Consider the following 25,540-nt stretch of genomic DNA (forward strand, 5'->3'; position numbering starts at 1 on the left):
CAACTGAAAATATGAGGCAAGATGGCCTATGGGAAGAGTGAGAAAGCTTCCATTTCATTCATTATGATTCTGCCAGCACATGGCAATGATCCTTAACATGTCTCCTTAACATAGCTTAGCTGTTCTTGTCATGTACACATCATAAGGGATTCTGCAGTTTCCAAACACTGAAAAATTAATTAGGGAGTAAAGGATCCACACCAACTATGTAAGGATACATCACAAAGTGGTATCAGTGCTTACCTCTAGGGAGAAGACTGAGGAGGATGAAGAAGGTTAACAGGAGTAATATTCTCTTTAGATGACTTTTGTTTTTGGGTTTTTTTTGTTTTGTTTTTTTGTTTTTTTAAGAAATAGCATTCATCTATCACTGGGCATTTAACTTTTAGAAAATATTTAAAAATCCATATAGAAAAAAATCAAAATGATAATGTTTTTGAATCCAGTTTTGCCTCTGGACTCAAAAAAAAAGAAAGAAAGAAAGAAAGACATTAATGCACAGATGTTCATTCCAGAGTCCCTGAATTCACTACTGCTAAAGAGGGCAGCGGTGTCAAGAAAAATGCTCCAGGATTATACTATGATGGAAAGATTTAGGAAGCATTAATTTACAATGCAGATAAATTATTTCAGAGTGGACAGGTTTAACACCTATTTTATGCACAACTAGGATTTAACTTGATATTGAAGCTATAGTGGAAAGTTTCTAGGTATTTTTTGATTCCTTCGACATGTGGCACAGGACAAGGAGAGCTACCTGAGGGAAGCCCCTGATTCATGTTATCTTTATCTTTTCTGAATGTTAATCACATTTTTTTAACATTTTCAGCACTTCCATTCTGTCATTTATACTAATTTGTCCACGTTTTCATTTCCCTAATAAACTGAAACTCTTTGAATGTGCATACCATGTCATAGTCAAGATTATATTTTTGCTCTAGAATGCAGATTTGTTGAACTGATTTATAATTAAAGAAGACTTACAAATCATGTTTCTCAATTCTATACATCTAATTAACCAACATGTAAAGGTTACCACTCTGATTTGCAAAATATTCAAATCTATCTTAAAATATTTTCCCCATTTAACAACAAAAAGCATCCTGGTTCCATTAACAGAAGAAAAATGTAAAGGAACAACCAAATTCCTGCACTCTGTAGTTTTGTGCTGATTGAGGAATAAACTTCAATGAAAAGTGGTGAAGTAAAATATGTTTGACACACATGCCAACAGAAAACATTTAAGACTGACATATAAAACTGAATGAAGTTAAGTGACACAGCATTAATTACATCAAAACAAGTATCAGCTGAGTATAAACATAAATTATTCTCTATCTAGAGTTAAATGGTTATAGAATTAAAAGATTATTTTTGAGTTACTTTTTTACAACATAACGTATATGTGTATGTATATTTAGAAAGTTTGTGTATATACATGCATTCATACATATACAAACACATACACATATAGTTTACTCAGCCAGTAAAATAAAATATAAATACAGTTCCCTCTATGACATCCTGAATCCTCTAAGAAGGAACATGGTAGGAAATGCCCACTAAGAAAGGGAAGTAGATGAGAATTCGACATAAAAACTTTAGAAAACCTCCCAAATGGTACATGAAATCTCGAAAACAATTGATAAATACTGCCATTTGTGTAGTTGCTGGAAGGCTTAAAACAATATTAAATTATAATATTGGAAATGGTTGACCAAAACACAAACTGCAATAGCATATGTTCTCTTTTTATTGGCTCAAAATACCCAAGCAACATTTGTTTCTAAAGCTCAATTTTACACATTTAAAACTGATATCATTTCTTACTTATTGCCTGGCTCATGTTCAGGTGCTTTTTCAAGCAGAAAAGTTTCCCTGCTAGATGACACAAACGTAAAGGTGAAAAACTGTGAGCTTTTGTCCCAATTCAGATTTAGACTCAGAGCACAAGAAAATTTAGAGAATTTAAGGATAAGACACATTCCTGCATTAAAAATAAAAACAAAACCCATGAAAAACAAAAACAAAACAAACAAAAACAAAAACTAGAGACCAAGGGCACATTCAGTAATACATAGTTAAAAATGGTTAATTTAAAGGCTATGATACATATTTACCACAGCTACGTATCATCTACCTCCTGTTAATGAAAACACTAAACACAATGTGGTTGGCTCTAAATGGCAAATTAAGCATGCTTTTAAATCTAGCATCAATGCTGTCAAGGAGTACACATGCCTGACTTACCAAGTGATGCAGAAATGTATACCTGGTTGATAACGTTCTTAAAACAAAGTTAGTATGTGCAAAAGAAAGAACAGGCTTGTCTTGTTTCTTTGTCTCTTTCACAGTACTGCCTTTTCAAGTTATTGTGGAATTAATGTGTATATAGACATCTATCAGGCAACAAGGTGATGAGCGCACCACAGTACCATTTCAATGCTGCACATGCTTAGACGTCCCAATGCAAAATGGCTGGGGCAGGTGTGCTCCCGAGTTAAATGTTTGAGGATGACATATTTATGGTGACTACACTCATCATTTAACTACCATTAAATGGTACTGCAAAAAAATGATCCTGAAACCTGTAGCTAATTTCTAAATATACTAATTATATAAGCAGCCGATGTGGAAAAAAATCACCCTAAAGAGCAAGAAAAAAAGAGAGTGAAACATTTTGATGGATTTTTCTTACCTTCAATTGATAAAATATTCATTAACACTCATACCCACCTCCCAGTGCCCATTACTAATGCAAAAAGGTCTAAATACATTTTCATAATGTATACACACTGTAATTCATATAGATGATATTAAGGAGAAATAAAATAATGTAATACCTTTACTTTTACCTATGGATTTGATGAAATGGTTCCATGAAGAAAGGGTTTCCATACAAAGAGAATAAAAAGAGAAACAACAATAAGAATTATGAATATATGTAAATGCACTACTCTTTGAAAATTAAACAAGACAAGAAAGTATAAACAAGGGTTTGAAAACACATGGAGATATAATCAGCACATGTTGAGAAATCTGCCTTCTTTTTTAAGGCAACATGCAAAAGAACTGAAACACCCATGCTCACTTTAAAAGATTACACAAAAAAGAAGATACACAATGACTGTACTATATGTAGAAAAAGTATTGATTCTATGAAACACTATACTCAGCATTCGAGAAGCCAGAAGCCAAAGATGTCTGCATGTTCCCAAACTGCCATGCATGGGTGAAAAATGGACTCTTTTTGGTATAGTAGATTAAACTGAATATGGTATTAACTTCTGATGGTTCTCGGTTTTTCTTTACTATAGCTACCCTTAACTGCATATGCTTATAAATGTATGGAAACTTTCAATCACAAATTCTTATGTCTCACTTATCTGCAGATATTACAGTGCAAAGAATGACGGAAAATAAAAGTCAAAGGAGCAAACCAAAATCAAACCAACAAATAAAGGGGAGAAAAACATGAAAAAATGTGAACCAAATTATGTATTATTTTGCAGCCAGATACTTTGCAAGCATTTGCCCATCCTTTGCAGTGATGGTTTAAAGCAGCTACAGAACAAGAAAACACTGAAAGCAGAGTGGAAAAGGAACAGAGCCCATACCTTGGTCGCCCATCATCAGGTGCGCCAGACCTTGAAGGGAAACAAGAGCACAGTCAGCAATAAACAAGGGAGCATGGGAAGGTAGGGTTGTCACGGTGACAAAAATGTTCAGTGACAGACATCTTGTTTCCTATGAGACGTGTCTGTATCACAGAGGCAAATCAAAAAGCATTCTTTCAACCCCTGGTTGGAATGCTTTGGGGCAAAGAGCTACAGTACTGCAATTTAAACAATGGCATATGCTGCCCTGTGTATTTCTTCGATGTATCAGTTGGAACGATCAAGAGCATAAAAGCATGACTTAAAATCCAAACCAATCCCTTAAATATTGCATCTGCCCTTTGTGCCCTTTGATGAGACTGTTTGGAACACTGCCACCACAAGGTTTCTTATTCTTTGGTGATGAAATTGTATTTTTAAAAACCCAAAGAAATATCTGGAACATGGGCTGGGTCTGATCTTTTTCCCCTCATCAAAAAATGAGAAGTTTTATAATTAAATTAAAAAAAATCCCTTAGTCACACTGAAATGATAATGCAGAAATGTCTACTTGTCTAACACATGTAGCAATTGACTAAGCTTGTTCAAATACAAAAAAGACTTTTAAACATGCAGCTGTAAAGTTGGAATTTACTACAGAATGATGTTTTTAGGAAACAATGGATCAGCTTTAAATAAGCTCAAGTAATTTTCCATGGAGAACAAAACTAGTCTTTTACTTAAACATTATCTAAATACTAAACTATGAGTTAATGTGAATATATATATTTAATCATGTTTTATATTTTTATATAAATCATAATTTCATCAAGGAAGTTTTCAAAAATAATACTGAATTCCCTTTACTTAAATTATTTATTATCTGTTATTTGACAGTTTACTTCAGTTTGAAGATCACTCCTTTTCTAAAGAATACTGCTAATGTTCTTTTAAAAAACTCACTATCCAAGAAGATACTTTTTACTGAGAGGCATTAATTCCTAGTTCTTTATTCCATATTCGGAAACAAAGCTACTCCTCAATCCATGTCTATTTCAAGAATATGGGAAAATATTGGAGCGATATAGTAATACATACAGCAATTTCAGTAGAATTTATATTTCACTTCCTAGTGTTATTTCAAAATATATTTGAGACTTTATTGAGCTACATGATATTATACACCACTTACATCAATACTGAAATAATCTGCATTATTTCCTTAAAATTTTAGGAGTATTTAAACATCCCTGTGCGGCAGATACAATTACAAATCAACATATAATCAAAATATGAAAACTACTGAATATAGAAGTTTAATGTTACTGTAATATAGCTTCTTTTTGTATTTTCAAAGTGATTGTAACAAAAAAAATCACAGAGGCAGTTAAAAAAGTTTATGATCTGTTGGTTATTCTGTGTAGGTTATATAATTTTTCATCCAATTTCATTTTAAAACTACTATATATATTTCCTAAAAATAGTTTATAATTTTTGTAGACTAAATCAAGGCATGATCTCTGCATAAGATCTAACGTTTAGAAAATACATAAGACACTTCAAATAGTGGTTTTGAATACCACCTCAGTAAGGATGGAAGTTAATAAATCTCAAAAGCATTCACATTCCTCATGCTAGACTTTCTTACCTCTAAGCGAGTTCCACTATATTGCCAAAGTCAAGTTATAAATAGGAATGTTATAATTATGATTGAATAAACTTTATTACAATAGTTTATGGGCCTATACTCTGAAAATGTTGTCAAAATTTTTCATGGGATGCATGTGTGAGGAAAGAGGCATTCAGGCTTATTAGGCTGATTTTAAAGTTCCTGGAATGCAACTGGATTTAAAGAGAAAGAACAAAAACATGGAACATTTTACAGAATGCTTAAGGAAATGGAAAAGAAGTTGAAAAGATACTTATTAAAAAAAATTCAATCTCAATTTACATACATAATATAAATGATACTAATTTTGAAAGATGTCAGACCCTTAGGGTAATATCATCTTTACCAAGTGCATATTCACATGCTATTAAAATTACAGTATAGAAAAACAGAAGCCATATACAGAGCCAACATTTGGAAAAACAGTCATTGATGATTACTTTTGAAATCTTAATCTATTCTACTTAAATAATGGAATAGAAATGTTCAGCAACTAAGCAACTAATGTTCAGCATGTTATTTGTGAAAGTATCACAAATAACATGCTGAAGGCTGCTACTGACCCAAATTTGTATTACCATGAGTTGCTCTTTGAGACATCAAATCTTAGTGACTTTAATAGCTATCTGTAACCTCAGATGGGAAGTCTTTTTCTAAGATACATATCATTCTGTAGAAATGTTCATTATTTTTACAGAATGGCTCTATCTCAAAATATTGCAGCAAAATAAAATATGTTAAGATAATGTTAAAATATGTTAAAATAAAAATGTTAAACATTTCTCAAATATAGACATTAGTTAAATGTTTATGCAAGAATTGTTAATGCTGTGATTATATAAGTTGATGGAACATCAACTTCCCTCTCACAATTCTTTGGTCTATCTAGAGATAGATTTGTTTGGCAGCACACTGACTTACACATTTAAGTTCTTTAAAGATAAGAATGTTGAAATATGTTTTAGTTTGTTGGATTCTATAGGAAAAATGTGTAACTTTCTCAAAGTGCCTTACAGAGATAATTTTGAAAAAAACTTTAATAAGTATAATAGTTTTATTTAACAGACACAGAATATGACAAATATACTTACCAGTAATTATGCTGGAGTGCTGTACACTTTCATTTCCAATGGCCAGTGGCTTATTTTTTAATCTAAATTTATGCCTCTTATAGTCAATGCTTTATTCTGTGTTCTTTATATAAGTCAAATCATTTGAAATTAAACTAATGAGCTTGAGGTGATGTGATGCTAAACATTTCCAAAAGAAAATAAATCATTTTGATCAAGAAAAAAAAATGGAAAAAAGATCATGCACTGTGTTCTGAAACTGCAAAGAAACACTTTCTCATTTAAAATAAAAGAAGAGGATTGTATCATTTTTTCCATACAGAACACTGCAATAAGTATTTTAAGTTTTACATGGGATGCTGGAAGCCATCGAGGATTGGAGTTAAGGCTGAAGGAGTTTCATGTACTTAAGGGCTAATGGGGTTGAGAGCACATGTTCTATTATGAAAAGTGATACACAATCCAGAAATCAACAAATGCTCAGAAGTTCAACTTACCGTCTAAATTCGAGATGTACTCTATCAATACTAAGAAATAAAAGGCAAATGAGAGTTGGAAAATAAAGTTGAAAGCACCCACCTTCCACATTGTTGTCTTCTGAAAGCACATGACAAGGAGGGAGAGAAAAGGAAAAACATTCATTAAGCAGCATGCAGACTGGACCTTTGCCTTTGCATGTCTTCCTCATGCAAGGCACCAAACACATCATGCAAGTGCTCCATCACTACGGTTCAAAGGGGAAAACAAAATCATGGGAAGCAGGTTCCCGCCTACTGGTAGCATTTAAAGAATGTGAGACAAAATTTTGGTAATAACTGCCATGTCCTGAGCAAGGAAATGTAAAAAGTCTTTCACTGTGCTATGTAAAATAAACATTCTTACATGTTGCTGATGTGGCTTTCCCAGGCAATTATTTTTAAAGGCTGATTTATTTATTTATTTAATTATCTATTTACAATTCCAAAAAATTCTATGCCTAAACACTGATTTGGACTTGGATAAAATAAAGTCCATTGCCAAGAGCCATGAAATTTCACTTAAAAGGTACTTCACTTGTACAGAATATGTAATCCATTTACCATCATGGCCTTTAAATATTTCTAATACTTCAATTTCTTTCCTTAAACACAACATAAACCTATGTAACTGAAATTCATAATATGGCTTATTTATAGCGTGTTCATATTTCATTGCAAATAATGGTAGTTTATCGTAATTTGTGAAAAAGGCTAATTTTTAAAACTGTTAACTAGAAAAAGTAATCCTTGCAAGAGAAGTCCATTTGGGAGCTGTTCTTTAGACAAAATTTATCATGATTTATTGACTTTGTACTTCTGTTTACGGTGGGAATATGAATATAGTTAATGTAAGGACAATACTTGGTAAACTTTCCTTTATGTGTCCATATAACCTACATAATATTTACATATTTTCATATATTTGTGTGTATTTCCATATGTGCACATATATACGTATATATATACAAAGACACACACATAATTCAAGCAGATTTTGCATGTATTTCCCACACATAAACAATGCAAGGGTATGGGATTTAAACTATTTTTAGTAACTACTAGACAATTCATGTACTATTGATACACAGGGCTTAGCATCCAGGTAAGAAATGGAAGAGAGAGCTGTTTTCCAGGACTAGACAACAGCAAGGTTTCAGTACTTATCAAATGTTTCCAATAATAAGATAGAGCCATGTTGACATTTCTAGTCTCATTCTTTTATTTAATCAGCTGTAATTTTAAAAATGGTTATTTGATCAAAAGCGTTTATAAAGAACAAAACAACAGCAAGCGTGGGAACTTGGAGAAAAATAACTTATAAATGTGCCATGTCATAAGGTTCAACAAATAACTCTTTCTAATTGTTAAAGTTACTAATGAATTAGAAATCATCAATTTTGTTTAAAATCTATTAGCTGGAAACTGAAATATCAACATAGGCACATTTATTGATGGGGTCCTAACATATAATAGAAAATAGTAGATAAATGTGGACAATAGCATCTGGACAAAATACTTGGTTTGCCAGAGTTTATTTTAAAAGATATAACAACAAAAAAAAAAGACAAATATTTGATATGTGATATTCATTTCCTGATTGGTTTGGTTTCTAATCTGCTAAATAAGGAATTAAGACTGGATTTGCTACTTTTCAATGGCTACTCTGGACACAAATATTGAAGATTTATTTTACTACACTGGAAATTCCACAAAGATACAGATTATTTCAGTGTTTAAGACACACTTTCATTTTATGTTAACCACCCTTTGAAATTCTATTCCCCATTTCAAACACTTGCTTAAAAAAATAAAATTGTTTAATACATAGGAGAGAACAACAAAATCAAGGAGAGACAACTGTCAAAATAGTCTATCATTTATTATGGCTCTACTTAATTTCTGTAAACAAAGACTGGCAAACATGATTGTGAGTAGCACAGTCTCAGGAAAATCGTTTTTTGGTAAAGTGCTGTATGAGAATCTAACAGTAAACGAAAAATGAAAAACAAAGTAAAACAGGCCCAGGCTCGACACCAATTTTATAAATGTGCTAAATAAGATAAGGAAAGGAAGTTGTGCTATAATAAAATCAAGGTCATTGACTCTGATCCCCTGAGAGCTTTCTTCTTTCTCTGTTAACTAAGACACAAGGCCACAGGCAGCACCATTGATCTTGCCCTGCCATCCAGCATGTTTCTGAGTTTTTATTCAGAGAGAACAGGCTAACTAATGGGACCCTTTGTATGTAAATCCAAGTCATGCCCAATGTGTAAACAAATCCCGACTTGACCAAGTTCAGAAAAATGGGCTGTCTCAGAAGACTTAGATTAAAAAAACTAATCAGGAGCACTTGCCTGGCTCAGTCGGTAGTGTGAGAGACTCTTAACCTCAGGCTTGTGAGGAGTTCAAGCCCCATGTTGGGCATGGAGCCTACTTAAACAAATTTAAAAATTAAAAAAAAATTTTTAAATAAAGTACTAGAATAAAAGGAAGGGTAATATTAACTCCTATATTTTAAAAAAATAGAATAAAAGAAGAAACTGGCTTGGAACAGACTTTATTGACTTTCCATAAATTTTTAGACTCAATCTTACACTTAAAAAAAACCCTTCTCTTTACTTGTATCATTCTATTCTACCCCTTTGGTATCCATTTGTTTGCTTTAGTTAATTTAAAATCTGTTAACCTAGGGGCATCTGGGTGGTTCAGTCGGTTAAGCATCTGACTCAATTTTGGCTCAGGTCATGATCTCAGGGTCCTAGGATCAAGCCCCACAACTGCATTTAGCAGGGAGTCTGCAGGAGATTCTGGAGATTATTGCTCTCCCTCTGCCCCTCCCCCCACTCATTCACTTGCATGCTCTCTCTCTAAAAAAAATAAATTTGAAAACAAATTTAAAAATCTGGTTAACCTAAAGATGATCCCTACATTATTGCAATATTTTGCACATAATTATAAATAGCAGGGAGTGTGCTGGAGATTCTCTCTTCCCCTCTCCCTCTAACCCTCCCCTCACTTGCTCGCTCACACGCTCTCTCTCTCTAAAAAAATAAATTTGAAAACAATTTTTTTTAATTTGGTTAACCTAAAGATGATCCCTACATTATTTCGTAATTTGGACATAATTATAAATGGTGGTAGTGCTATAATTTACAATCATTCTCCAGGTGTTTTTTCTTTTCTCTTTCCTTTCTACTTGGTTTTTGAAATAAAAGAATATTGAGTTTAAAAAGAACAGTTTTCCTCATAACATCAACTTTTGCTTTCTCTTTGTAGATCTTTTGCAATCAAATAGTATTTTGATTTTTAACAGCAACAGAGAGGGGGCAAAATTTGGTACGCCAGAGTGTAAAGGTAAAACAGTATATTTTGCTTTAGTGTAAGGTAGAAAGCAGTCCATCCAGCCTTACCTGTGGACACTGTCAAGTTAGGGAAAAGCTCTCGGTTTGCAGAAAACCCTGGCTTCTTAATTCTGCTGACTAATCCTGCTGTGTACATGAAGTGAGTCTTAATAAGCAACTTTACTATGATGACCATGCCGCCTATAAAGATCACACTCATTTTTTTTTTCATTGTGAAAATAAGGAATAAAAGCAAGAAAAAGATACCTTAAATTTTCTTTTTCTTTCAAATAAGACATGTTTCCCTCACAAAAATGAGAATAGGCACCAGAACATCAGTCATGTTATGAATAATTTGTGTGCTGTTGACATGAAGGGAAGTATATTCTTGAATTACTTCAAAAGAACATCTCCACAAAAAATTTTCCTTCGACCCCCCAGCTTATAAGAATGCAAGGACAGTAAGTTTAATTTATCGTGAGTGTTCTTTGCACATAATTTTATTTACATACTTCTAGGAAAAGAAAAATGAGTAAGGAAGCAAATGCGTTTGCTTCAATATAAAGCAAATCAGGAATTTAATCATGACCAGTGGATAAATTAAAGTGTTATATAAAATATCACAGGTAACTCCTTTTTGAATAATCAACATTTAAGTTTAGCAATATTAAAGGCTTCACCTAAACCTGCAAGCAAGAGGCAACTTACGTGCTTCATTTTATGTTCAAAATTGAGTGAAAGTAATCTGTCACCACTTGGCCGTTCCTTCTCTCTTTTGTCTTCCTTCCTTCTCTGCTAGTTGCTTGTGACCAGCAACCTTTATTTTTCTTTGGCTCCCTCTCTCCTTCATCAAAACTGCCTCTCCTACAGGTGACTTCCCACCCAGATCTATGCATTCCAAAGTGGGGTACATAGTAACAAAACTGGTGGTGGTGCAGACCAGCAGAAAGAGGAATACAGAGTAAGATTTTATTTCCTTCTTACATACATTGAGCTTGCTACCTTCTATCCTCGCCTTTCCAGCCTCTCCCATTATTTTCAAGACTTTATCCCTCATTTGGAGGATTAAATGCCAGTAGAGCAGAGTCTGGTTCCCATGGTGGCACCAGATGGAGCTTTGCTTTATTTTATTTTTCCTTTGGTGTTAACAGTGAAAGCCTTTAGAAAACCTCAATCATCTGGGAATGCTTCAAGAACTGGGAAATGGAGGAAAGCATTGAAACTGTGGATTTGTGCGACATGTCAGCTGGAGGAAGAGAAATGCTGGCCAGAATCAAGAGAAAGTTCAAACAGTAAATGAAGCAAAAAGGTCCATTATGGAGGCTTATGGAAGGAAAGAAACAGCCGGGGCAGGAAGGCTAGTTCCAAAAAAAAAAAAAATTTTTTTTTAACAGGTGCCCTCAGCCACTTGTTTTAAATCTACCTAAATAGCGTTCCCACCCAGCTTGCTGGAATCCCGGTCTTAGGGCATGAGGGGAACCAACTATAATAGCTAATACTTTTTCTTCCTCTCTTCACTCTTCAGGAGTAAAAGAAGGGGTATCTCTAAACCAACGTGCAGCAGCAAGGACATGCCTGGCATCACACTTGGAACTATAAAAACATTTTCCCTAGCAACATTCTGAGCAACATCCAACTATACTTTTGGTAAAAAAAAAAAAAAAAAAACTATGATTCAAGTATATTATGGAATTAATTTGAGTCCTTTGTGAAGTGGTCTGAGTTTACCTTGCCTGACAGTGTTGTTTCTGTTGGAAAATGTGATATGAGTTTCAACTTATTTATTCAAAGAACTTTTGAAACAGTACTTTCCAAAGTTGCAGACTTTGTTTCTGCACCACACAGGTGCCGATTTTGTTACAAAGTTCGTGGCATTCAATTCAAAATGCTCAGTCCTGTTAACAGAGGAAGAAAGGAGGACAGGAAGAAAGGGAAAAAGGATGAGAGAGAGGAAAGATAACTGTATGGCATATTCTTCTGGTACATAAGCTGTTCAATGGACCTGATGAAATTTAACATCTATTAGTCAACATAATAAAATATATACAGAATGGCTCAAACTATACTGAATACAATTTCAAATTTTATTTTCATGGGGGACTATGACAAAGATTTTGTTTTGTTTTTATAGCTTCAATTCTTCCCTACAAATGTTAACTTTGAGTTAACATTGTTATGTTAATTTCAATAGGTGGACTTACAGAAGGAACATTATATATGAGTGACCGTAAAAACTGTGACAAGAACAGTCTACCGTGTTTCTGCTCAAGTCACTCGTCTTTATTGTTTTATTGCTTACTTAGAAATAAACATTTCCTAATATGAAACTGACAGAGAAAATTGAGCAGAGTGTTAGCATGTATTTTCCCACCCAAACTCAATCATTGCTATACAACTTCAAAGAAAGCTGGTTAAGGTAAGGAGTGCTTCCTTCCTAAAAGTCTGAAGTCATCATATTTTAGAGAGAGCAGGAAAGTTCTTGGATTAGAGTTGGGAGAATAAATTTAAATACAATCCTATCTAACTACCCAACTTACCACCACTTCTTATGGTTATATGGATGTGCCAGTACTCAGATATGACTTTTCTTACGAACAAATGAATGGGAGATATCCTCTAGGTGTGTGGAACCAGAAGAGAATTCTCCACAGTGTCCTAGGTTCTCCAACATTAAGATGGAGAGTAGCTGAACTTCTGCTGAAAACCACCAATGGCCCTCATTGGACAGAACTAACACAGGCTAGATTTATACTTTTTTCACTAATTATTTTATTGCAGAGAATTTTCAAGTAAAGTTCCAAATATTTTTTATTTTACTCATCTATACTTAGTTTCTCGGACCAGTCCAAAACAAATTTACTTCATTTCTCTGAGAAAAAGCAAACATATTTTAAGTATGGGTCTGTTGCATGAAAATAAGACTAAGTCAACCATAATGTAAAAAAAAGTTCTAAATTTAGAGTTTAATAAATTAGATTTATATACACTGAATAGAACTATCAGTTCTTCAGGGCTTTTAGTTTTCATTTTCTTCAGCATTTAAGACACTGTACATTACTTATACTTAAATTTTAAAAACCCCAAGACATTTACATATTTTATAATTCATGACTAATTTAATTTTAAAGTTTAATAAAAGTCACTGAAAATCATTTTAAAGGAAATGGACTGTTTTTGTTTGTTTTTCTAAATAAATGAGAGAGTATGCAAAATTTTCTTAGGAGTCTCCTGGGATTGACTAAAATATACTATAATGACCCAAATACCTAGTTATCTTTTCAACTACAGCACATTTCAATAGGAAGATGACTGTTATAAAGAATTCTTCTGCTTCTCCAAAGCCTGAAATCATTTAGTCCAATAGCACGTAAGGCTGAAACATGAAATTACTGTTTTCAGATCAAAATTGGTCAAACAGCAATAGTTTAATATGGTTAAATCTAATATTTCTAAGTTGATGGTCTTCTCTGCCTCCTAAATATAATGTAGTAATATCAAGTTAAACCAAAACACTACTGAATTCCTGAGAATCAATCCATGGTGGTTACCCTTCTGGCGAGGGTAAGCACAGCATAACATATAGAGTTGTTGAATCACTATGTTGTACACCTGAAACTAATGTAGCATTGTGTGTCAACTAGACTTCAATCAATCAACAGCAATGATAAAAAAAAGGGAAGCAGAAAACAGAGTGAATGAAATTTTTATAAAATATTTCATAAAATATTATGAAGATTTCAAGAAACTTGTTCCAAATGTTCAAGAGAAATAAGAAATAATATACTAATACTTAGGTCATCTTACCACTTTAAATGTACTTGCATAAATATTGTCTTATATAATCTTTATATTATCTCATCAGTTAACCTGCTATGGTTGAGAGACTTGTCCAAGATAGCTAAGTAAAAAGTAGAAGGTGCTAAGAGTGTACAGAAAGTATGTTTGAAGTCTCCTTGTCCAAGTTTGTGTGAATTTCAAAAATTGTTTTGAAAAGAAAATGAACATAAGAAATTTGGGTAATATAGGGTAATGCTGGTATGTCTACTAAACCTGCGTTATGTTCCTGAAACTATTACCAAAATGCCTCAATTAGCATCACTTTTTTTAAAGTAATATAATAAAGGAGTAAAAAGACTGTATTTATGATTTTTTTGACCCTTTTGTAAGAAGCCAGAAATATTTTTGGAAAATATCTCCTTCTTAATTGCATTTATGTGTTGATTCTATAAAGTTCAGAAAATGTTATACTGTTTACTTTCCTTTACTGAAGAAAAAAAAATGTCCCAGGACTCTTCTCCCCTGTGCTATTAAAATATTTCCCAAAGGAAAAAAATAAATAAATAAAACAAACAGACTAAAAAAAAAAGCACATTTAGAGAATCTTCACCCTACTTTAATAGCAAAAAGCAGACCAGGTTAGTCAATGTGTTGACCTGTGGGCATTCTAACCACTAGAAATAAGAGGAATATTATCCATAAATTTACTGCTGTTGTTAAAATTTAAAGGCATGCTTATTCAGAGCACATAAAATTTTGCATCCTCTTTTTAAATATGTAAAATAAAAAGACACTTACATTCCCAAATATTTTGGAAGGTTAGGTAATGTATGCATTTGCCACAAAAAGTATATTTGCCCTTTCATTTTAGTTATAAAATGCAAATCTGATAAATTACTACTTCTATTCCTTTTACATATATGTTGTATAGTAAACCTGGGGACTGAGCAGCAAGTCCTAATCTTTTTTAAAATTTGAATCCGTACACAAGTAGGAAGAAAAACTAAATAGATTGTCCAAACTCTTATTTTCTTTAAAAGTAAAATCAAATATAATAACTTTATGTTAAAGACTAAGAAGAAAATAATTTGTTCGTAGGCACAACCAATTCTATATTTTTTAGGATTTCATATGTGTAGTTATTTGTCTTAATATCTAGTACTTAGGCCCATATGAATGCAAGCCCATGCTGCAGAGGGAGCCATGAGCTTGAACAATCTACACCTTATCTGCTGATTTACCGATCTGTAAAATCAAGTCACCACAAATACAAGCCTTTAAGGTAGCCTTATAATTCCCCATCTTATCTTTTCCTAAAATGCCATTCGCTGCTTAAGAAAACCTGTTGAAATACGAAGAGATTTCTTTTATGGACTCTTGTAAAACATACTGCAACGTTAATTCCATCATACAAAACAGTTCATTTTATTTTTTAAAATGAAACTATATGAATGTGATATAACTAATTATTTCTTGGCACTTCTGTAAACTGCTTTCCAATTACTGGAAAGTCTGAATTCTTTTTGACCCAAACAACTTTCAAAGGTTGAATTTTCAAAATCATCTCATCAGGTTATAATTCATCACACATTGCTCTGAAGTACGTCGCAATACCATGCTATCGGAAGCACTTCATAAACTCTACTCTAGAGGCCATACAAGCAGCTGTACCATCTCTCTGACACGTGCACACACACCCACTTAGTCTGTTCTTTCATAAACAAATTCAAACTTAGATATTTTTCTCAATAAAAATATTTTCCTACAAAAGTTAATGTGGGTAGGGGTGCTTGGGTGGCTCAGTTGGTTAAGCATCTGCCTTCAGCTCAGGTCATGATTTCAGAGTCCTGGGATCGAGCCCCGCATCAGGCTCCCTGCTCTGCAGGAAGCCTGCTTCTCCCTCTCCGTGTGCTGTTCCACCTGCTTGTGCTCTCTCCCTCTCTCTCAAATAAATAAATATCTCTTAAAAAAAAAGAAAAAAGCTAATGTGGGTAGAATAAGAAACTATTTACAATAAATATTTGATGGTATCATCAATAATAACACAATTACTACTTTACTCCCCCGAAAATATATTTATCTGCTGATAATAAGCATTAAATAAATTATAAATTTCTCTCTTTCCCTCTCTTTTTATTTTAACTTTACATGTTTGTCCATGTCAGAAGAGAAAAAAAGCATTTACTAACTCCACTGTCTAGTATGTTAGCCATCAGACTTTTACGCCTACTTAACGTATGAATTAAAATTAATTACAATTAAATAAAATAAAATAATTAGTTTCTAAGTTGCAATAGCCAAATTCCACATTCTTGCAGTCATATGCGGTCGTTGGCTACCAGACTGGACATCACAGATTATGAACATTTCTATCATTGCCGGAAGTCCTATTGGTCAGTATTAAGGGTTTTAAATAAGTTATCACTTCTCTGGTAATATATTTTAATATAAAGCTGTTACATGATATATATGTAGTTGCTATTTTTGTTTATAAAAGGAAATAATTTAAATTCATAATGATATTTTTAAAGGGACACCTAAAATGATATTAGATATGGTCACTGAATTTGTACACTGAGAAGAACTATATGATAGTTCCATTTTAACTTAAAAACAAAAGTTGAGAAATAACTCTAATGCTAAAATGTCTTTCAATAATATAAGCTCTGGATAATTATTACTCTTTTCATCATAAGTCCTTTTTCTTAAGCCTCACAGATAATGAAAAAATGTTAAATATGTTTTGATTTTTAAGTGAAATTAAATAAGCAATCAAATAACTTTTCTCTTGATTCCTCCCCACTTCTCTCAGTATTCTCCAGTAGGTCATTTAATATTATTTATCATAGACTTTATGTGTAAACTATATGATAGTTTAATAGCAACAGCAGTTTTTAGATTAGTAAAAAGTACCCTCCATCCCACAATCGCATATAATAAGTTCTCCTACATTTAATAAGTCAAAGATTTCTCTTTCTATAAAACAGGCCTCTTACTGAATAATACCCTATGGGAAAATAAACCAAATGGGCAAATAAAGTTTAGGATCAACATTTCTATAACACTGAAATACAACAGGAAAGAAATATAAAAGAATAAAAAGAGCAGCTCAAACTTCTAGTTAATTCTATAAAAGTCCTAGATCCTGTTAAGGGGCTAGTACGTGATAACAAATGTATCATTGAGCAAGCAAATAAAAACTATGAATAGGACAAATAGAAAAATAACTCCGAATATGGAAGCATTAACTGTAGAGTAGTAAAAGAAAAAAAAGTGGCAAAAATTTTGGAGATGAAATGATGAACTAACATGTTTTATATAAAAAATGAGTAAGATGCACAACAAAAATTTAGAGTAGACCTAGAAAGTCTATTTTCAGTATTTAAAAAAATGTAGGCCTGCTCTTAAAGTTGAACACTGTCCACTTTATTATCAAAAAGTATCATTTTTCATTATTGGTTAGGGACATCCAAACTCTACTTTTACAAGGTGAGGGAAATGAGGCAATATAAGAATAAAAACAAAAATATATTTACAATATTCACTATACACCTTAATAAATAACAATCTAGGTATCCCAAAGAGCTGTTGTTTGGTAAGCGAACTAAGTACTGAGAAGGACAGCTGATTTCTATAGATTACTGAGGTCACCTCATATCTTAGTCCAACCCAGATATTAGAATGGCTTGAAAGAGATTATGCGATATAACCATATATTTATTTTATTTTCAAAGAAGAAAATGTATATTGCAAAACCAGAGGCAGATCCTGATTCAGTACTTACTATGGACTGAATATTTATATCCCCCCCAAATTCTTATGTTGAAACCCTACTTCTCAGTATGACAATATTAGAAGCCTTTGGGAGGTTATTAGGGTTACATGAGCTCATCAGAATGGAGCCCTCATGAATGACATCAGTGCCCTTATGAGTCCTGAGAGAGCTTGCTTCCCCTCTCTGCTCGCCACCATATAAAGATACAGTAAGAAGTCCACAGCCTTCAACCTGGAAGAGGGCTCTCACCAGTCCTTGACTATTCTGGCACCCTGATCTCAGATTTGCATTCTCCAGAACTGTGAGAAATAAATTTCTGTTTTTTATAAGCCATCCAGTGAATGATACTTTGTTATAGCAGCCTCAACTAAGACAGTACTATTTTAGATCTTGTATTACTAGAGAAAACTCACTGGTACATAAAATAATAGGACACAAAAACTTAATAGATTTCTGATATTATTACAATAAATGAGAAAAAAAATTAGTTGCACCATATGTACAGTATGTGGAATGGCTAATATCTGCTAGCAACTGTAGATCATGGCAGTCTAGTAGCTTAGGATATGTGTACCTTACAGCTGTCTGAAGTAAATTACATTCAAAATGTGCAATGTTACAAGTAATACTCAACCTATGGGGAAAACATGATGGAAAAAGAGTAGAAGAGCCACTATTTTTTTAAATACTGACTAGGGGCGCCTGGGTGGCCCAGATAGTTGGTTAAGCATCCGACTCTTGATTTCGGCTCAGGTCACAATCTCAGGATTGTGAGATGGAGCACCACATCGGGCTCCACAGTGGGCATGGAACCTGCTTCAGATTCTCTCTCCCTCTGCCCCTCCCACCTCTCTCTCCAAGAAAAAAAAAAAAGTTAAAATACTGAAGAGATGACTCCATCTTTTTTTTAATTAATATGCTTCTCCTAGAGTAGTTTGGGAACTATTCTGAATGGAGGTCAAGAGAATAAACTTAATTATACATGAATCTATCAGTATAAATAATGAAATCAACTATTTTAAAGTTTATAAATATGAATATTCACAAAATGAGAGGAAAAATGATTTGAATGAATTGTCAGAGTCAACTAGTACACTGAATCACTAAGAAACCAGAAATCCTTAGAGAATCTAGGCATTTCCTGACAATATGCGATACTTCAATGTTTCTTCTCAGTGTCTCTAAAGAAGGAAATGGAAAGGACAGTGAGCCTGCAGTTAGGATCCTCCTAATTTTTAGGCTCTCCAACCACAAATCAGCTTTAGGAATCTAGATACAATTTTTTAGAACATTTCTTTAATTTACCCATGTGCTAAACATCTAACTTGTTCCATAGAGAGGCTGTGGCTCATAGCAGTAAAATAATGCAAAACCACTGATTCAATAATGACAGACTGTAAAGTATTTCATGTATAGATAATACCCATTTAATGACGTTAGCCATGACATTATTATAATTAATGCTTCCTTATGCAAACTGTTGGTTGCTTAAGAGCAGTGCCTTTTCTCTTCCTCTTCCTTTGTTCAGCTGCTAGCCTGGTATGTACCCATAAGAGTTGTTTAATAAATGTGTTTTAATGAGTAATTAATTTCCAGTCTTAATTTCCTGCTTAGCTTCTATGAAACTAGCAATGTGGGATGAAGATGATTAAGTTTTTTGTCATAGGCAAGATTTACTTGCCACAATAGGCTGAATTTAGTTACTATACTCTCACAAAGGAAGTAAAGAACTTTAACAACTGGAAACATTTTTATTTGGGCAAGACAGATCAAAGCATTTTAGTATTAGTTTCTATTAAAATATTCTGAGGCAGTTCAAGATTCTAATTGAACATTTCCAAACTGATTCCTCTTTGGACTGTTGTTTCTTAAGTTGATCTGACAATGAAGAAAATGATGGCGATGCTGTGGAATAGAACAACCATCACTTAAATTCACAAAACCATGTGTGTAATCTTATTAATTACCTTTTGGTAATTAATCATTTTTGATGTGGCCAAGGTCTGTTAAGAAAGTAACAAAATCCAACGGGGCATACATAGTATCTATTTTCTTATCACTTTATACACTGTTCTTAACACAGTGCCTTTAAACACTCAATAAACATGAGGGAATAAATGAAAATTGAAGGACGGAATAGAAGTCAGCTCTTCTGACCCCAAATTATATGCCCTTTCCTCTATATTATGGAGGTTTAGCAAATTAATCACATGTACCCTACCATATTTGTAGGAAGCATATAATTTAAGTTAAAACAAAAAAAATTGAAATACAGATAATCCCACTAAAATAATGGTTTATTATGGAGCTTCATTTTTTTTTAAAGATTTTATTTATTTAATTAATTGACAGAGAGAGAGAGACAGCGAGAGAGGGAACACAAGCAGGGGGAGAGGGAGAGGGAGAAGCAGGCTTCCCACTGAGCAGGAAGCCTGATGCGGGGCTCGATTATCATGACCTGAGCCGAAGGCAGTCTCTTAACCAACTGAGCCACCCAGGTGCCCCATATGAAGCTTCATTTTTTAAAAAAAATCACCTTCTCTGAAATCCTAGTATTGTTTCCTGCATGTAATGTAATGTTTCATTATATACTTCCGTGACATATCAACAAAAACAGGTATTCTTAATTAAAATAATTCTATGAAATTGTAGGAATTAAAATTTTTCATAATTTTAATAAATTATATGAATTATTAATTATAATGACATGTGTTAAGCTCACATATTTGTATTGGATAGAATGTGAATCTTTAGCATGGTTAGACTAGTGACATTTTAAGATGGTCTCAAATAAATTTTAGTTTTTCTACCAATTTTGCCTTGAAAGCTTTACAAAATCAGAAAGGGAGTATTTAAAATAGCATTTTCTGCATTTTGGTCAAAACAATTACCTCAGGTTTCACTTAAATTGACCATCATGGTACTTGATGTGTAGTTACTAAACTAAATGCTCCATCCAATTAAAACTATTCAAAGCAACTACATCAATTATGTATATGAGAAATATATAATTTAAAGTTGTCTTTAGTCATTTCTAAATACCACCTTCAGGGATGCTAGTCTGGTAAATGTGATAAACATCTGGTTCCAACGGGATATATGTTGATTAGAATGCTTTTACATACTGTAGTTAAGTTGGCAGAAATAACTGAATCATCCATTGTGTAGAATCATATAGTACTCAGCTTAATTTTTAAGTGACTTTCCTGTGAAGATATTACTATCCAAGGCCTATCTTAAAACATAATGCACTAAGAAATGTAATTATTTCCTATTTATAGTTTAATCCCATTTATAGCCCCTGAAATTCTGACTGAATTTATCTTTTTACAAACAATGATCCCAAAGTGCAATGGTATTTAGAAACCTAGAGTTTTAGAGTTTTAAAACTGGAATGCATAGTCTCGTTTAACTGATTAAAAAATCAAACCAAAGGTCCACTTTTGTAACACATGATAAAACCTTGGTTAATTGGCCTCAGAGTCACAACTATGAGTAAAACTCTAAAAGGAATGCTATCAATAACAACCAAAGTTTTTAACAAATCAGATCAAAGTTGCATACTTCTTAAACTCCTTAAAATAATCTAAATTGGCTATTTTTTTCTTTTTACATGAATTTTAAAAAGAAACTAGAAATCTAATTTTCTAACAGATTCCTGTATTGAAAGTTTTGAAAAAATGATAAAGAATAACCAATTAACTAAGCCTTCTACCAAAAAAAAAAAAAAAAAGAGCATCTGAAGCACATCTATCAAAATTTGCAAGTAAAACATTTAAAATTTGTCTGCATCAAGTACAGATGGAGTGCCCATATAATTGTTTGTTTGGTTGGTTGGTTTTTGTTTTTGTTTTACATTTTACACATGAAAAAGTGAGACCCTCAAGTGGATAAGCTACTAATACATAAATGTCATTAGCAACTAGACATACAGTCTAGGACATTTCTATGTTACTTTCTAAAACAGGGCTGTCCAATAGAATCTTCTGTAACAGTGGGAATGTTCTTTAAAACCTAGGACTGGATTATGACCCTAACCAAGAGTAACCTCCACCGTGTAAGTAAGAGCATCACGTCTTAGGAAATATCCCACTGTCCTTATAAAGATCTGAATGAGAAGCAATCATCTCAATAAAATTCCTGTCTGTGAGGACTTCAGTGCAGCTCTAGGAAAATAAAAGAAGGCTCATGGTCTGGCCAAGATCAGTCTTCCACACAGAGTAATGAAGAATGGATTATGAAGTAACTCTCACAAAGTAATATATGCTGCAAAGACACTAAGAACATGTTAGAAAATAGTACAGAAAGGGAAATAATTTCCTATAGGTACATGTCCTTATTCTTCCAAAGAACTCCTTAAAGACAATTACATAAGAAGCAAATTTTACTTGTGGAAAACCTTTTGGCATTTGACTCCTGACAAATGATGTAAGGAAGTGGAAAGGAGAAATTATGAACCACCTTGTATCTCTGGTAAAATCAAAATTGGCTTTAGCACTCAAAATAAGCAGAACTTGGTTGTTTTTGTTTAGACAGAATTAAAAAGAAACTCATAGATCTTATTTCAGAATTGATTTTTCACATAGCTAAAAGATAAAGCAGGATAATCTACTGCTATAAAACTGGGATGTGAATTTTACTTGCCAATTGTTATGCACAACTAAAAGCACATCTTGGAAATTAAAAAAAAAAATGGGAAGAGCTGATCCATTTTAGGCACTGGTTCAGAAATTATGGAGAATGGAGCTTGGACTTGTGGCTGAGGCACCATGTCAATGTGGAATGAACCCACAGCCAGGCCCAGAGATTGGGAGTCTTAACCAGGCCCCATCACAAACGACTCTCTCAGGTGGCACTGGGCATGTCATTTCACATCCTGAGCCTCAATTTCCTATTTAAAATGAAAATAATAAAGCCTACCTCATAGCATTAATGTAAGAATAAATTAGTAAAGAGTCATATACAATGTGTAGCTGACACCTAATTACTCCCCTACTTCAATTTAATCATTTTTATGAGTAAGGAAAAAATATTTAAATTAAACTTAACTTTAATCTTAACATATTTAACAATTTTTTATCCTATACTTCTGTCTTGCAAAAGGAAATTGTACACAGAGTAACAGCAAGAATTTGAATGCCAACTGATTTTCAAAATGCTGTAGTATAATTAGGAAATTCATGAGTCAAATTCCTGTTTATGCCTGCAGTGTAAAGGCTAATCATTTGTTTGTTTTCTATAAGAAGGACTTGATTAAAGCCTCTAGCAGCAATAATTAAATAACCCTATGCGTGAAGGAAGGAGGCAGGCTCAGCTAACACTGCAGTGTGCTAAAACCCGTAATTAATGCATAGGGATGTGTGTAAATTAACAACTGAGTGTCATTTACACTAACAGTACAAATGTAGGTTTCTTTTTGGGAGGAACTACCTCCATGTTTTCTGCCAACCATCATATATTATAAACAGAGTACAATATAAATGGCATTCTAACATCTACATACAGCCTCTAGTTCAGGCCATGATCTGGATGTGCAGTGGGCAAACTTGTCTAAAAAGGGCCAGATAGTGAATATTTTAGGATTTTCAGGCCATATGGTCTCTGCTGCAAACACTCAACTCTGCCAGTGTAGTGTGAAAACAGTCACAAACAACACATAAACAAATGTGTATTACCGTGTTCCAATAAAACTTTACTTAAAAATAAATAAATAGGGTGCCTGGGTGGCTCAGTTGGTTAAGCAACTGCCTTCGGCTCAGGTCATGATCCTGGAGTCCCGGGATCGAGTCCCACATCGGGCTCCCTGCTCGGCAGGGAGTCTGCTTCTCCCTCTGACCCTCCCCCTTCTCATGTGCTCTCTCTCTCTCTCAAATAAATAAATAAAAATCTTAAAAAAATAAATAAATAAATAAAACAAGCATTGGGCCAGATTTAGCCCAATGGTCTATATGATTATAGGTCATAGTTTGCCTAACCCTGAATCACAGTTTTCTGACCCCTGACCTAGATCTTAACTCTCATCTAGTACAATGTAAAGTATTATCTTAGAAAAGCATTATTTATACAACAGCTAAGGACAGGGGAGTATAAACCTGACATGAAAAGTGACAAACTTTTGAATCTTTCTACGTTATTTTCTGAAACATAAATTAGAAAAAAAAAAAAAAAAAGATGACCAGCTGAATGTACCACGTTTGTTACAAAACTAAAGAGACTCACAATCTGAAAGCATTTTGAAAAACAATGCTATATATTTGTGAATTGTTATCATCATCATTATTATTGTTGTTGTTGTTGTTGATTGTTGTTCTTTTCAGCTCTGTTTCAAGACCCCTAGAAGTCACATGTACTCTAGGAGAATCGCAGAGGGTACAAACTACATAAAACTCACTCAGAGCTGGTCTAGAATTGTACAATTTGAGAAATATCAGGTAGACTTAGGAGCCTATAGACTGTACCATGGCAACACTTCCTAAAATCAGCCCCAAGGTACTTTCCTCATAAGAGATGTTTTTCAAGAAATCCTTGACCAATATATTTGGAAACAGTGTATATGACATTATAAACATGAGTATATCATTACACTGTGAACATTAGTATTAAAAAGATACTTGTCAAGGAGTCCTTGACAAATAAGTCTGGAACACTTAGACTCCTATGTCAGAGACTCACAGTGCATGATTGATTGTACAGTGAAGATCCTGAGATGTCCTACAATAAATAAAAACCTGTGTACCTTTGCCCAGCCTAGTATTTCAAGATGTGTTTCTATAGAAATTATGTATTTTGTTGGTGAAGCCTATTAACATAGTTCTCCAGAATAAACATTGGGAAAAGCTGTCATAGAAATTATTTTGAACTATGACATTCCTTCACCCTGGGTGTGGGGAAACTGTCCCACTATTCTCACATCTGACAGTATGAGGGTAGGGACAATCACTTAGCCATTTACTTACATTCCATCAGTGTGGCATTACTTTGGGATTTTAATTTATAGCAATCAAGTGGAGACCAATCAAATCTGTAAGAGAACCTAAGCAGTATGGAAATTACACTCACCTCGGTATACTTGAAAAGGGGGGATGGAAAATAAATTGCAAACATCAAGTACCTCTGATTTGAACTTTGAAAGTTAACAACAAACATTATCCACTAAGATAATATCAAGTGATAGAGACTTAAAGAACTTTGTGCTGAAGGCACTGAAATCCATTAAAATCCAAATAATTTTTGGGTGCCTGGGTGGCTCAGTCATTAAGCATCTGCCTTTGGCTCAGGTCATAATCCCAGGATCCTGGGATTGAGCCCCACATCGGGCTCCCTGCTCAGTGGGAAGCCTGCTTCTCCCTCTCCCACTACCCCCTGCTTGTGTTCCCTCTCTCTCTGTGCCTCTCTCTGTCAAATAAATAAAATCTTTAAAAAATAAATAAATAAAATCCAAATAATTCTTGATTTTGCTGAATGTTGCTTAAGCTGTCCAACAGGAAGAAAAAGATGAAAAAATATTGCATAGTTCATCAGTTTCCTATACATGACTTCCTACTTACAGGATTTCTTCTGGAGGCTTTTTCACAGACTATTTAATTTAAAAAGGCAGTTCTGTTCTTCTGGCAAACCCTTACTGTACAGTGATATCCAAGTTATGATCAGTCTTTAATTTCCCAATTTTTCTTTCCTTTGAGGCCAAAATTTTCTTCTACAACAAAGCTACACATTTTTGTCTAACATCAATTTGATACCAGAAGCTGGAGCTGACTTCTGAAATTAAACAAATAAATTAACCAAAACCAATTT

General features: G+C 33.5%; 1 protein-coding gene across 14 annotated transcripts in view; it reads right to left on the reverse strand.

Annotated features, from left to right (window-relative positions):
• The window catches only part of NRXN1 (neurexin 1), a 1,086,089-nt gene that overhangs the window by 980,999 nt on the left and 79,550 nt on the right, over window positions 1-25,540 (reverse strand). The window contains exons 3-4 of one of the 14 annotated variants that reach the window (XM_031030622.2): window positions 6,915-6,932; window positions 3,552-3,647 (exon numbers count right to left, since the gene is read on the reverse strand). The exons of the other annotated variants lie outside the window; for them this stretch is intronic. Of the exons in view, the coding sequence (XP_030886482.2) occupies window positions 3,565-3,647; window positions 6,915-6,932 (101 nt within the window). The 3' untranslated portion in view covers window positions 3,552-3,564. Of the gene's footprint in view, window positions 1-3,551; window positions 3,648-6,914; window positions 6,933-25,540 lie in introns of those variants that run through there. 14 annotated transcript variants of the gene reach the window in all.

This window comes from Leptonychotes weddellii, chromosome 10, assembly GCF_054177405.1.
Source record: "Leptonychotes weddellii isolate Sample4059 chromosome 10, ASM5417740v2, whole genome shotgun sequence".
NCBI lineage: Eukaryota > Metazoa > Chordata > Mammalia > Carnivora > Phocidae > Leptonychotes > Leptonychotes weddellii.